The 14,459-nt window shown below is 39.7% G+C and overlaps 1 protein-coding gene across 5 annotated transcripts in view; it reads left to right on the forward strand.

Moving 5' to 3' along the window:
• arhgef1b (Rho guanine nucleotide exchange factor (GEF) 1b) overlaps positions 1-14,459 on the forward strand; it is a 175,646-nt gene that overhangs the window by 69,176 nt on the left and 92,011 nt on the right. For all 5 annotated transcript variants that reach the window (XM_034174005.1, XM_034174006.1, XM_034174007.1 and 2 more), the window contains exons 2-3: positions 115-201; positions 3,697-3,810. In XM_034174005.1, the coding sequence (XP_034029896.1) occupies positions 115-201; positions 3,697-3,810 (201 nt within the window). The remainder of the gene's footprint in view (positions 1-114; positions 202-3,696; positions 3,811-14,459) is intronic.

Consider the following 14,459-nt stretch of genomic DNA (forward strand, 5'->3'; position numbering starts at 1 on the left):
TTAACAGAGTAGAATCACTTTGTCACGTCCTAATGTGGATGCAGTCTTGAGTCCTCTCAGTGTGGGTTCAGCCAAATGGACTCCTAATGGTCATGTTTTCTTCTCTCTCCACAGCGGGGAGTCTGTGGAGCTCAGTGCTCTAACCCAGCCATGAGCATCATTGGGGCTGAGGATGAGGACTTTGAGAATGATCTGAATGATGTAAGTCCGTATATTTTGGGCACTAAGAAATCTTTTCTTGTTTATCCTTCTATCTCAACATATTAGAGTTGAAACCAACAATGAATGTGAATTCATATTTCACATTGTCACCTTTAATCTGAGGATATTTGCATCCAAATCTGAACTGTAGAAGACATAATTTTTGACTGTGTAAATGTTTCTAAATAACGTAATTGGAAAAGTGTTAAGTGTACATTTGGCTGCTGACCTTTCTTATGGCTTATGTTGTTCTCTCTTTTTTTTTTCTTCCATTAACAAGTCATCATACAAAAGGTCAAGAATGAATTTCAAATGTTGCATATCTGTTAGAACTGAGTGAAATCTGTTACTACGTCACAGAGGATGAAACAGCATGTGTAGCAGTTGTAATCTCTGCTTCTGCGTTGTGTTTAACTCCTCCCACTTGCTCCCCTCGGGACACAAACTAACGATCTCCAAGCGTGGGAGGTGGACACTCTAACCAGAAGACCAAAAACCTGGGCTTTTGGCTCTGTGGCCAGAGCGTCCTATTAGCTGTTGGGGAGTGAGGTTTACTGACTACCACATGCACAGCGACTCCTGCTGGCCTCCGTCACACATGGAGATCTGCTTCTGGCAGGTCATCCTCAAAAACTGTTCAAGAGAAACAAGTCAGCCAAGCCACCAAGACACAACAGGTTTGGGCCTCAGAGAATTATGGTATAAATAATCTTTGCCTTTCCCTTAACAAATCAGGTAAAAAGGTTGGGTACAGGAAAGCTCAGTGTACTGCATTCATACATGCAAGTACGATAATAATGACTGCTACTTTCACACAACATTGATTATCCAAACAACAGACAGTCAGTGTATTACTAGCAGATAATTCATTGATGTAATGAACTTCCCATAGCTGATAACTGATACCTCCAACCTGTCCCCAAGATACCCTACTCTGTACACAAATGCAACGAGTTTGCGTCCTTTTTCCATAATAAGATTGAGAAAATAAGATTGAACATAACATCAAAATTGCAAACAACTCATCTTTTGGAACTGTCAGCTATTGAAAGAGGGCCTCTACACATTATGTCAGAATTTAACCCGATCAACCATGAAACACTTATTAAAATTGTTAAAAAATCTCAGGTCTGCCACTTCCCAACTGGACACATTGCCCACTAGTTTATTCAAACGTGTTTCATTTCATCACAGCAGATGTGGTTCTGATTATAAACACATCATTACAAACTGGCATTTTTCCTAGGTCAACTTAAAATGTCAAAGGATTCAAAGAAATTTTATTGTCATATGCACAGAAGAACATGTTCCCTGCACAATGAAATGTGTCTACTGCATTTAACCCATCCTAATTGCCAGTAGGAGCAGAAGGCGCCATTAGGCGCCCGGGGAAAACTACAGTTGTAAAGCCTCATTTATCCCCAGTGCAATTTCATTATTTAATGGCAATTAGATTTTGATGTTCTTGTTTATTTTGCACTATTATTGCTTATTTGCACATCCACATATTGCACTTTTGCAATATGTTGTTTTAGGATGGATTCTGGATTGAATATTTGACATTGTATGGGTATTGTTTTTATTGTTTTATTATTTTTATTATGTTTGATTTTAGACATTTAATTGGGTCTTATTTTCACTGTTAAAATCTTAACTTTGTGTACCTTGTCTTTTGTGTGCTCCTGCTGCAACACTAATTTCCCTTTATGGGACAATAAAGAAATTCTGATTCTGATTCTGCTCAAAAAGAATAACTTGGATCCATCAGTATTTAGTAACTACTGACCTATTTCCAGTCTTCCTTTTATTGTAAAAGTAATTAAGAAAACTGTTTTTAACTTATTCTGCACTCATTACCTGTGTTAACTGTACTTGTTTGAACTCATAATGTTTTGTTTTTTTTTGTTTTTTTAGTTTTGAATTTTACATCACTGCTCATTGTTTCATAGTCAAGTAAAGCATCTCTGAACTTTCCAGTCTACTTCTGTTTTTTAAAATCCTTCTCTGTATAACTGGTAATGCAAAATTCAAAACTTGCACTATGTAAAATTTCTCCAGTCACAGCCACAGAAGCCTATCACTTGCTCAGGGTTGTCTGGGTGTGATGGTGACTTTCCTCAGTACTCCTTTCCTTCTTGCACAGTTCCGTAGTCCTGTTGTATTGTATTGTAACAACTAAATATTTACAAAACAAGCATGAAAAATTTACATCAGTATTAATAATTTGGCATGTAAAATGTTATTTATTTTAAAACATTTCTGGGGGAGCACCCCAGACCCCCCATAATCAAAATTATATTTTTACTTTACACTCTGAAGTGACTTTTATTTGTTTCAGAGGGCTTCATACTCATTAAAATTCACCAGAATATACAAAATTTGACTTGCTCTTTTAAAACATTTCTGGGGGAGCACCCCCAGACCCCCCATATTCAAAATTGTATTTTTACTTTACACTCTGAAGTGACTTTTATTTGTTTCAGAGGGCTTCATACTCATTAAAATTCACCAGAATATACAAAATTTGACTTGCTCTTTTAAAACATTTCTGGGGGAGCACCCCCAGACCCCCCATAATCAAAATTGTATTTTTACTTTACACTCTGAAGTGACTTTTATTTGTTTCAGAGGGCTTCATACTCATTAAAATTCACCAGAATATACTAAATTTGACTTGCTCTTTTAAAAAATTTATGTGGGAGGTCCCCCAGACCCCCCATAATCAATACTCAATACTATGTTTTTACTTAACAGTTTGAAGTGAGTTTTCTTTGTTTCAGAGGGCTTCATACCCATTAAAATTCACCAGAATATACAAAATTTGGCTTGCGCTTTTAAAAAATTTGTGGGGGAGATCCCCCAGACCCCCCATAATCAATACTGTGTTTATACTTCATAGATTGAAGTGACTTTTATTTGTTTCAGAGGGCTTCATACCTGTTAAAATTCACCAGAATACACAAAATTTGACTTCATTTTTAAAAAATGTTCTGGGGGGGGGGAGGCAGCCCCAGACTACACCCTGCCCCCCACCACACTTTTATGTACCTTTATGTTCAAGTTTTGCGTTCTTTTTATGCTTCGTCTGTCTCTCCTTAGAGGCTATTTAGAATAGATTTGTATGCCGTATAATGTGTTTATTGTATTTATTCAGGAAAAAAGAGTGTGTGCTCCCACTACGCCACATTTTAGGGAATTGCTGGCATTGAGTTTTGCCAAGAAAAAATTTCAGTCAGATGAAATTAAATTTTAGGGCTGCAGTTCCCACACTGATCATCTGAGTTGGATATAATGTCCATCACTTGATATGACATGATACAAAGCACTGTGAGTGTACATTCAGTATTTACTCTGAGATGTAATATACTGTGATAGACATTTTTGCTTGAAGGTGTAAGTAACAAATAGCTGCAAAATGTATCCTCACCCCTCAAAAAAAAAAAAAAAAAAATCTGTTATTTTCCTCTTGGATCAGTGGTGTCTTTGCTTCGTCAGGTGGTGGATGACCAGCACACCAAATTCAACAGTATAGAGCAGTTAAAGGATCGGCCCACCCACCTGCTGGTCTTCTTGCAACATGTCATTCTCCAGTTTGACTGTGCTCCCCTGGTAAGAACTCCTCTGTTTAATCACGTGTGTGTGTGTGTGTGTGTGTGTGTGTGTGTGTGTGTGTGTGTGTGTGTGTGTGTGTGTGTGTGTGTGTGTGTGTGTGTGTCCGCGCGCGCGCACGAGACAAAGCGACTAAATGAGTAGAAAATAACGATAATCAATTACAGTCAAAATGATCAATCACTTAAAAATACTATTTTTATGTGACTGTTATTTTCACTGGAGCTGAAAGAGTTATTTCACCTATCAGTTAATCAACTGAATGTATCAACAGCTGTTTTGTTAACTGGCTTCAGTGTGCCCTGAATAGCGTTTCAGAGTCTGTGTGTGTTTGTTGTTGTTTACCGTCACCCACCTGAAACTCACCGGGGGGGGGGGGGTTGAAAAGTCAGACATACCAAAACACACCTGGAATCCGATCTGACTGTTACTGCTTTTCAAAAACATGATTTGGATCACATTTCAAACTACCTACGAAGGAGGCTTGAAATTGATTTCATGCGACTTTTGACTGTTCAGAGTTGCAACATGGAATCAGACTTAAATCATATTTTTACTGCCAGCCTGAGCAAGTCCTGAGACCTCATACACGTAGACATCGCACACATTAAGATACTGATTGTCGCCACCGCGGGACGAAGTCTCTGAAACTTTGTATACATGGTCGTTTGACAAAAACGTCATGTATCAGGTAAAACATGATGCACAGGGTCATCTCACTAAGACCTTGGACAAGTTTATCTCTGGTCTATGTGGCACAGTGTAAGTATTGTTTTCTTTTGATTTGACTAGATGGTGTTGAACAACCAGCTACAAAACTGTCAAGTACTCTGACACATTTGCACACCTGTTCACAGCTGTCCTATTGTCATTTTTATTCTCTGTAATTTAATTATTTCAACAAATTTTTGTACCATTTGTTGTCTTTTTTATTTATTAATCATACTAACAATAAAATTTGACTAATCATTCAGCCCTATGCCTCATAATATAAAACTGACAATATAAGAGCATATGTAAACCATCAGATAAAACGATTACAAAGAGATCCTTTCATATAATAATAACAATAATAATGATAATAATAATATCGTAGTAGTACCAGGAAGGTAGTCAGGAGGATATATGATACTATTCTTGAGCTGGGCTAACAGTTATGATAAATTAAAGAATTTTGACCAGTTTTTTTATAACACTACTTTGACTCATATTGATATATTGACATCAGAAGACTAATCCATATAAATTGTTACAACAATAATTAAAAGAACACAACTCAAAAGTATAGACTCTGGAGTTGATAAAAGCTGTGCTGCTCAGTCTAATTTGGAAAGTGCCCTCATTAAGTATAAAATCAGATTTTAAGTATTCTGATGCTATATTGTTGCACACATTATGCCCCACATTATGCAGATAATTTTCCTCTGCTTATTCCCTTGTCTCAAGAGGCAACATAGTATTTGACTTGACAAAATGTGCAAGCCCAGTGTGTGACATAAGGGTAGCATTTAGCACACACTCAGTGATTTTTGCATCACTTGAAGATGCAGTTTGTTATACTTTGCCTTGATTTAGCCAGCGTATGCTGAGAGCCCAGTTTCCACCAAGCGGCCTGGGTCGGTACTGCAGAGTATTATACAGTGGGGTAAAAAAGTATTTAGACCAGGGGTGGCCAAGTTCGGTCCTCAAGAGCCACCTTCCTGACACTCTTAGTTGTCTCCCTGCTCCAACACACCTGAATCCAATGAAAGACTTGTTAGCAGACTTTTAATGAGCCTTTCATTGGATTCAGGTGTGCGGAGCAGGGAGACAGCTAAGAGTGTCAGGAAGGTGGCTCTCGAGGACCGAACTTGGCCACCCCTGATTTAGACAGTCCCTGAGTATGCAAGTTCTCCTACTTAGAAAGATGACAGATGTCTGTAATTTTCAACATAGGTACACTTCAACTATGAGAGACGAGATTAAAAAAAAAATCCAGGAAATCACATTGTAGGATTTTTAAAGAATTTATTTGTAAATTATGGTGGAAAATAAGTATTTGGTCAACCACAAACAAGGAAGATTTCTGGCTCTCACAGACCTGTAACTTCTTCTTTAAGAAGCTCTTCTGTCCTCCACCTGTTACCTGTATTAATGGCATTGTTGGAACTCGTTAGCTGTATAATGGACACCTATCCACAGCCTCAAATAGTCAGACTCCAAATTCAACCATGGCCAAGACGAAAGAGCTGTTGAAGGACACCAGGAAGAAAATTGTAGATGTGCACCAGGCTGGGAAGAGTGAATTTACAGTAGTCAAGCACGTTGGTGTGAATAAATCAACCGTGGGAGCAATTGTAAGAAAATGGAAGACATACAAGATCATTGATAATCTCCCTCGATCTGGGCTCCACGCAAGATGTCATCCCGTGGGGTCAAAATGATCATGAGAACGGTGAACAAAAATCCCAGAATGACACGGAGGGACCCGATGAATGACCTGCAGAGAGCTGAGACCAAAGTACCGTATTTTCTGCACCATAAGGCGCACCGGATTATAAGGCGCGCCCTCAATTAGCGGGTACTTAACCCTTACAAAAGGCGCACGCTAAAACATATAGTCTACAAAAAAAAAAAACGGTGAGTTTATTTGAACTTTTTAACAACTTTGAACTTCCGGTATTTAACAATATGGTACTCACATTGTTTTTTATTATGGTTCTGTCACAAATCCATCGAAGTCCTCATCTTCTGTGTCTGAATTGAACAGCTGGGCAATTTCGCCATCAAACACGCCAGGTTCTCGCTCATCATCGCTATCGTTTTTGCCTTCAGCCGAATGGTGACTGTAGAGACGCTTCTCCCGGCTGTTCTTTGTTCAGTGACCTATTGCTCGAGTTGGTCTTCTAGCTGTGGCCAACTTTGTTTCCGCGGAAACTCCGTTTGGTCTTTTTAACTTGGCACAGTTCATTTTCTTGTTTCCTCTCGCAGCTGCTCTATTCCCATGAACAACCGCGTAACTGATAGCCTGCAGTTTGAATTGTGCCTCGTAAGCATGTCTCTTCACTGGCACCATTTTCCGGGGTCCTTAGACAAACAAATGTTGTTTTGCAGGATACCTGTAGTATACGGTAACTACCGGAGGAGTGGCGGAAGTAAGTGTATGTACCACAGACTCTTCTCTGATTGGTTTATCGCTGGCAGCATACGTACTCTACGCTACCAGCGTATGTACTTTACGTATTACGTAATGTTCTCCGATTGGTTTATCGCTGCCAGGGTACGTACTCTACACTGCCAGCGTACGTACTTTACGTATTACGTCCCTGTGTCAGCGGGAAAGGGTCATATTCTGACGGTCAAAGACAACGTCGGTCGTTTTTACAGATTTTGGAATTCAGTGCGCACATAAGGCGCACCGAATTATAGGGCGCACGGCTGATTTTTGTGAAAATTTAAGGCTTTTAGGTGCGCCTTATGGTGCAGAAAATAAGGTAACAAAGGCTACACACTACACAGAGAGGAACTCAAATCCTGCAGTGCCAGGTGTGTCTCCCTGCTTAAGCCAGTACATGTCCAGGCCTGTCTGAAATTTGCCAGAGAGCATATGGATGATCCAGAAGAGGATTGGGAGAATATCATGTGGTCAGATGAAACCAAAATGTTGAGGAAGTTGAAAGTCCATGTTGCCCAGCGACAGCCCCAAAACATCACTGCTCTAGATGAGATCTGCATGGAGGAATGGTCCAAAATACCAGCTACAGTGTGTGCAAACCTGGTGAAGACTTATAGGAAATGTTTGACCGCTGGCATTGCCAACAAAGATTATGTTACAAAGTATTGAGTTGAACTTTTGTTATTGACCAAATACTCATTTTCCACCATAATTTAGAAATAAATTCGTAAAAAATCCTACAATGTGATTTCCTGGATTTTTTTTCTCATTTTGTCTCTGCTAGTTGAAGTGCACCTATGTTGAAAATTACAGACCTCTCTCATCTTTCTAAGTAGGAGAACTTGCACAATCAGGGACTGACTAAATACTTCTTTACCCCACTGTACGTGTCGGACCAGTTAAATCTGGCTTGGTTTGTGTTCCCACCCCCATCAGAACCCTTTTGTTTGGCAGTTGGAGCACATAAATAGTGACAAGCATGTCCTCGAGCACATGTACGCTGTTGCACGGCATCTCTTCTCCACACTGAGGTAAAACAGAGTAATTTAGCATTATTTTATTTTATTTTTGTCTTTTTGGATCATGGGATTTATTTTCATTGTGTGCAGACCGCTGAAGAATTGACTGATACCTGTAGTAAACGCTGATGTGAATGTTGTGAGTCTTTCAACTTTTAAATTAAGTTAATTACCTTGTTGTAGCACAAAGTGCCAGCGTCCTCTGGTTCAGGCTGAGAAACGCACCTGGAGCAGACAAAACAGAAAGACTTCTTTTAAAATGCTACATTTCTTCAGTCACAACAAGGAAGTAAAGTATTTTCAGACGTTGTTTTCCAAAATCAGGACGTTCTATATGGATACATTCTCATCAGGTTGTGATGATGAATCCGACTGAAACAACTTAAAAGGTAAGATTAAGACTTTATATTTACTCCATGTGTGAATGGTTTTAGTATTTGAAGCAGTCTGACCTGTTCGCATGAAAACTGCAGCTTTGAGCCAATCAGTAGACAGCATCAGCAGAACTATTTTGACTTATGAGTAACTTACAAGAAGCGTGTGTCAATTGCATAACTTATCTACAACTTAGATCCCGTATATGCGGGACGTATCAGTCATACGCTGGCATACATCGAAAATATTGTGCATCCCCCAAATTTTTCAAGGTACATATTACTACATATATCAGCGTGCTTCAACATGCTCTTAACTTATACAAAACTTGCCCATAACTTATGAGACCGCATTATGATGCCAGCATTTTTAATATGGTCGGCATATGCAGGCTAAGGTGTGTCAGGGATGTTAGTCAGTTTCCTGTACTAGAACAAGGAAGAATAATCACGATGGCATTGAATCTAAGTTGACGCACGATTTTGGTGGAAATCTTTGATGTTATGACAAACATTTAAGCCTAATTGAACATTTGGTTACAAACTCTTTCTGAGGAAGGTACTCCATAAAAGCACCGATAAAACCTTCTTCCCCGTCAATCAGGTCATGCTTTGCACATAAATACACACAGTCTTCATTCTTCCTGCTCTTTGCAAACCAGGGGCTTATCCAGAAAGAAAGAGGATGCAATAGCTCCCCACAACACCCTTAGACTAAAGGTCCACTTTTGAAGACTTTTCCAAGATCGTCTGAGACCAGCCACTCGGACAGCTGCTGAAACAATCGGTTTGCATAACCAAAGAATTTCTGCACAAACTGTCAGAAACCGTCTCAGGGAAGCTCATCTGCATGCTCGTCGTCCTCATCGGGGTCTCGACCCGACTCCAGTTCGTCGTCGTAACCGACTTGAGTGGGCAAATGCTCACATTCGCTAGTGTTTGGCACGTTGGAGAGGTGTTCTCTTCACGGATGATGCGAAGGAGATGTGTTGCACTGCATGAGGCAAATGGTGGTCACACCAGATACTGACTGGTATCCCCCCCCAATAAAACAAAACTGCACCTTTCAGAGTGGCCTTTTATTGTGGACAGTCTAAGGCACACCTGTGCACTAATCATGGTGTCTAATCAGCATCTTGATATGGCACACCTGTGAGGTGGGATGGATTATCTCAGCAAAGGAGAAGTGCTCACTATCACAGATTTAGACTGGTTTGTGAACAATATTTGAGGGAAATGGTGATATTGTGTATGTGGAAACAGTTTTAGATCTTTGAGTTCATCTCATACAAAATGGGAGCAAAACCAAAAGTGTTGCATTAACGCGGACCTGTTTTGCAACAGTTATATGCTAAATGTAATTGATTAGCTACATAAAATAAGTTTGTTGTTCATGTTTTTTTTCCATGGTGTTTTAGCAAACTGGTGATTGTGATGCATTCTGCCATTGGAACACACTCAGCCAACTGTGTCCAGTTTTCTCTGCCTTGACTTGGGAGTGCAATGGTGCACTTTTTTCACATGCCAACTGCCAGCAAATCAGGTCCAGAATGTCCTCATAATGACAAGTCACTCTCTTGAGCTGTTGAGTTATTGAAAACACCCCAAGAACAAGCAAGAAATGGTAAATGGACTGCATTTATATAGCGTTTTCCCATCTGTATCAGATGATCAAAGTGCTTTACAATTATGCCTCACATTGAACCATTCACACAAACAGACTCACACACTGATGTCAGGGTGCTGCCATGCAAGGGGCTCACTACACACCGGGAGCAACTTGGGGATCAAGGACCTTGCCAAAAGACTTTCAGTGATTTTTCCGGTCAGGCTGGGGTTTCAACCAAGGATCCTCTGGTCTCAAGCCCAACGCTTAACCACTGTTGGACTGTTGCAGTGGCAGCCTCAAAGGACCTCATAGTGGAAGAAATGCAGCGTAGTTGACGGCACATTGGGGTGGTAGTAGTCTGTTGAATTTATGGTTGGTGGTTTCTTTAAGTACTTTTGTGGCCCCCCCTTCAGGAGATGGACCACATACAGAAAGTTCTGTAATTCTATCACCATTCACCCAATTAAAGATGGAAATATTCTGACTGAAGTGCTGCTTCACACCACTATGCTACAAGTTTCCATGTGGATTATTCGTATGCAACCCAAACCACAAAAAGACTTCACCCTGGATGCAGTGCTCTGTCTCAGCTCCCATCAGAGAAAGTTCTGTAAAGTACAACAACTGGACTAAATTTGTGTTGGGGCACATTCCCAGGGGGACCTACTGCTGTGGACACATTGTTTTAAAGAGAGTGAAGGTGAAGCAGAAACATGGACAAATTCGCGTCTTCAAATGCAAATCTCACCTTTCATGGATTGTAGATAACCTTTAGATACCCACCTTCTCTCTAAGGTTTTAGAAATGATGGTTTTTATTTATACAGTTTCAGTCAAACAATCACATTCTTGAAAAAATCCATTCTGGATGTAGATCACGACAGCACTGAGTCAATACTTTTAAAAATACATAATGACATCACTCTGTCTGTGGATATAAAGAATGCTGCTGTGGATCACACAGTACTTGTTCCACGGTTAGAACATCTTGTTGGCCTTCATGGCACTGTATTCAAGTGGTTTAAATTGTATCTGGCTGAGAGGAGCTTTTCCATTATGATTGATGACCTCTTCTCGTCAATTGATTCTTTGTTGTGGAGTGCCACAGGGGTCTATTCTTGGCCCTGTTCTATTTTCCTTGTACATGTTGCTGTTGGAGTAAATTATAACTGAGCACAACCTGTCCATTCATTGTTATGCAGATGATCTGCAAATGTATCTGCCTATGAGGGCTAATGGAAGCAATGCATTGACTTCATTGTTTAATTATATTCATGATGCAGTGGCTGTCTCAACATTTCCTTTACCTGAATGATGGTTAAACAGAGACCGTTGTTTGGAGATTCTGGCATGCCAAATGTTTTACTTTCAAACTTTGGTGTTCTGGCTAATTATTTAAAACCAGCTGTCAAGAGTTTGGGAGTGATATTTGACAGTTGTTTGAGGTTTGATCAGCAGATGAACTCTGTTGTTAAAGGAAGTTTTTTTCCAGCTATGTCTTCTGACTGAAGTAAAGCCCTTTCTCAGTAGACGTGATCTTGATATGGCCATTCATTCTGTCATTAGCTCCAGACTTGATGAATGTAATGCAGTTTATGCTGGTCTTAAACAGTCTTCTCTTGCACACCTCCACCTTGTCCAAAATGCTGCTGGTCTTCTTTTAACGAACACTTCCAAATGTGAGCATATTACGCCTGTACTTTACTTACTCCACTGGTTTCCAATTAATTTTAGAATAGATTTTAAGATTTTAATGTTTGTTTTTAAAGCTGTTAATGGCCTTGCACCTTCCTACTTGTCTGAAATTTTAACTTTCCATACTTACAGTTGGACGTTACGGGTGTCTGATCAACTTTACTTCGATGTTCCAAGGTCAAAATGAGGTCAATTTATGAAAATTATATGTTTGGAAATCCATATTCAGTGTCAAACACTCCTGAAGGTGAACAGTTTGACTCAAAATGCATACTTATTTATTGTTTTGCTCTTAAGCATGGTGTGGTAGACAGCAAAAGTAACAAAAGCATTATTGTCATTCGGGGTGCTCATCACTTTTCTAACCTGCATCCCTTTTCATCAACTTTAAAGCAGTCTTAATGGTCAGGTGCAGCACTTACACAAATACTAAATTTTCAGCTACAAGACTCTAGAGATATGAAGCAATGATGAAATTACAAGTTAGAATTTGCCACATGACTCTGCTTTGGCTCAGAGAATTTTCTCACTCCCAGCACTGAGCTGCAGCAGTTGTGAAACACATTCTATCTGAACACCAGAATGTCTCAGAGACAAAGGCTTGTTTAGTCTGCCAGTAAAACTCAGATATACAGTGGGGCAAATAAGTATTTGATCCACTGTCAATTTTGCAAATTTTCCCACCTACAGAGAATGGAAAGGCCTGTAATTTTTATTGTAGGTAGACGTCAACTGTGAGAGACAGAATCTAAAAAAATCAGAAAGTCACATTGTATGATTTTGAAATAATTCATTTGCATTTTATTGCATGAAATAAGTATTTGATCCCCTACTAACCAGCAAGAATTCTGTCTCTCACAGACCTGTTAATTTTCTTTAAGAAGCCCTCCTATTCTGCACTCTTTACCTGTATTAATTGCACCTGCTCAATGACCTGAAGAGAGCTGGGACCACAATCACAAAAATTACATTAGCAACACACTACACCATCATGGTTTAAAATCCTGCAGGGCAGCAAGGTCCCCCTGCTCAAGCCAGCACATGTCCAGGCCTGTTTGAAGTTCACCAGTAACCATCTGGATGATCCAGAGAAGGCATGGGAGAAAGTCATGTGGTCAGATGAGACCAAAATAGAGATCTGTGTTTGGAGGATAAGAACAACCGTAAGAACACCGTCCCAACCGTGAAGCATGGTGGTGGAAATATCAATTTTGGGTGTGCTTTTTTCAAATGGTAAATAGACTGCATTTATATAGCGCTTTTCCATCTGCATCAGATGCTCAAAGTGCAAAGTGCACAGGATGACTGCACCATATTGAAGGGAGGATGGATGGGGTCATGTATTGCGAGATTTTGGCAAACAACCTCCTTCCCTCAGTAAGAGCATTGAAGATGGGTTGTGGCTGGGTCTTCCAGCATGACAATGACCCGAAACATACAGCCAGGGCAACTAAGGAGGGGCTCCGTAAGAAGCATTTCAAGGTCCTTGGAGTGGCCTGGCTAGTCTCCAGACCTGAACTCAATAGAAAATCTTTGGAAGGAGCTGAAACTCGAAACCTAAAAGATCTGGAGAAGATCTGTGTGTGGGAGTGGACCAAAATACCTGCTGCAGTGTGCAAACTTGGTCAAGAACTACAGGAAACGACTGACGTCTGTAATTGCAAACAAAGGTTTCGGTACCAAATACTTATTTCATGCAATGAAATGCAAATTCGTCATTTAAAAATCATACGTGATTTTTATTTATTTATTTATTTATTTATTTATTTATTTATTTATTAGATTCTGTCTCTCACAGTTGAAGACCTCCCCAGTCTTTGTAGGTAGGAAAATTTGCAAAATCAACAGTGGATCAAATACTTATTTGCCTCACTATATGTGCATAACCGATTTGAATCTGATCCTGTGTTGCAAGTCTGAACAGTCAAAAATCATTTGATTGAGATATATATATATTCCAAATCTGATTCAAGCCTCATTTGTAGGTGGTTTGAAATGGAATTCAAATCACATTTTAGCAAATCCATTTTGGCCTGACTGCTTAGATCAGATTGTGACTGTGTCTGTGACGTTTTGCACCATTTAAAATATACATCACACATACAGGAAGTTTGGTGTTTTGAAGGTCAGTCTGCACATTCACTGTACGGCATCTGGCAGGCTGTAAGGATCTGGTAGCACCATTCTTGGGCAGCTGCAAGAACCACCTGTGAGGTTCTGGGAGCCATCATCAGTGGTGGGCACAGTTCTGATAATCCGATAACCGATAATTATCGAAGATAATGTTTTCAATATCGGATTATCTTTTTAGATAACTTTATTGGACTAATTATCTTGCGATAAATTTTTGTCTGATAAGTTTTAGACCGATAACGTGGTAAATAAAGCTGAACAGCTACAAACATTTATAAAATTTAAAATCAGTTGAGCACCTACCTGTTAAATGTTTCGTAGCAGATGTGTAGTTTTACCCTCTGCAAAACAGAGGAGAGCTGCTTCTAGAAGAAACCGCTCTATCCTCTGCAGGCAAAGGAGAACTGGAGGAGAACTGGAGGTGCTGGAAACCATGTAGTAAACAAGAGCTTCCACCAGGGGGCAAGATGTTCAAAGACAGAAGTGCGGGCTCATTGTTTGGGTCTGTTGTCGCTTTTGATGCTACCAGAAGCGATCGTGGTGTTAAAACTCAAATTCAGTTTTTAGTGGTTGCAAATGTACCAGAGACAATGCTGGAATTTATCGGTTATCTGTAACTTACGATACATTTTTGGGTGGTTTATCATTTTATCTTTATCAAAGATA

The sequence above is a fragment of the Thalassophryne amazonica genome, chromosome 7 (assembly GCF_902500255.1).
Source record: "Thalassophryne amazonica chromosome 7, fThaAma1.1, whole genome shotgun sequence".
NCBI classification, from domain to species: domain Eukaryota; kingdom Metazoa; phylum Chordata; class Actinopteri; order Batrachoidiformes; family Batrachoididae; genus Thalassophryne; species Thalassophryne amazonica.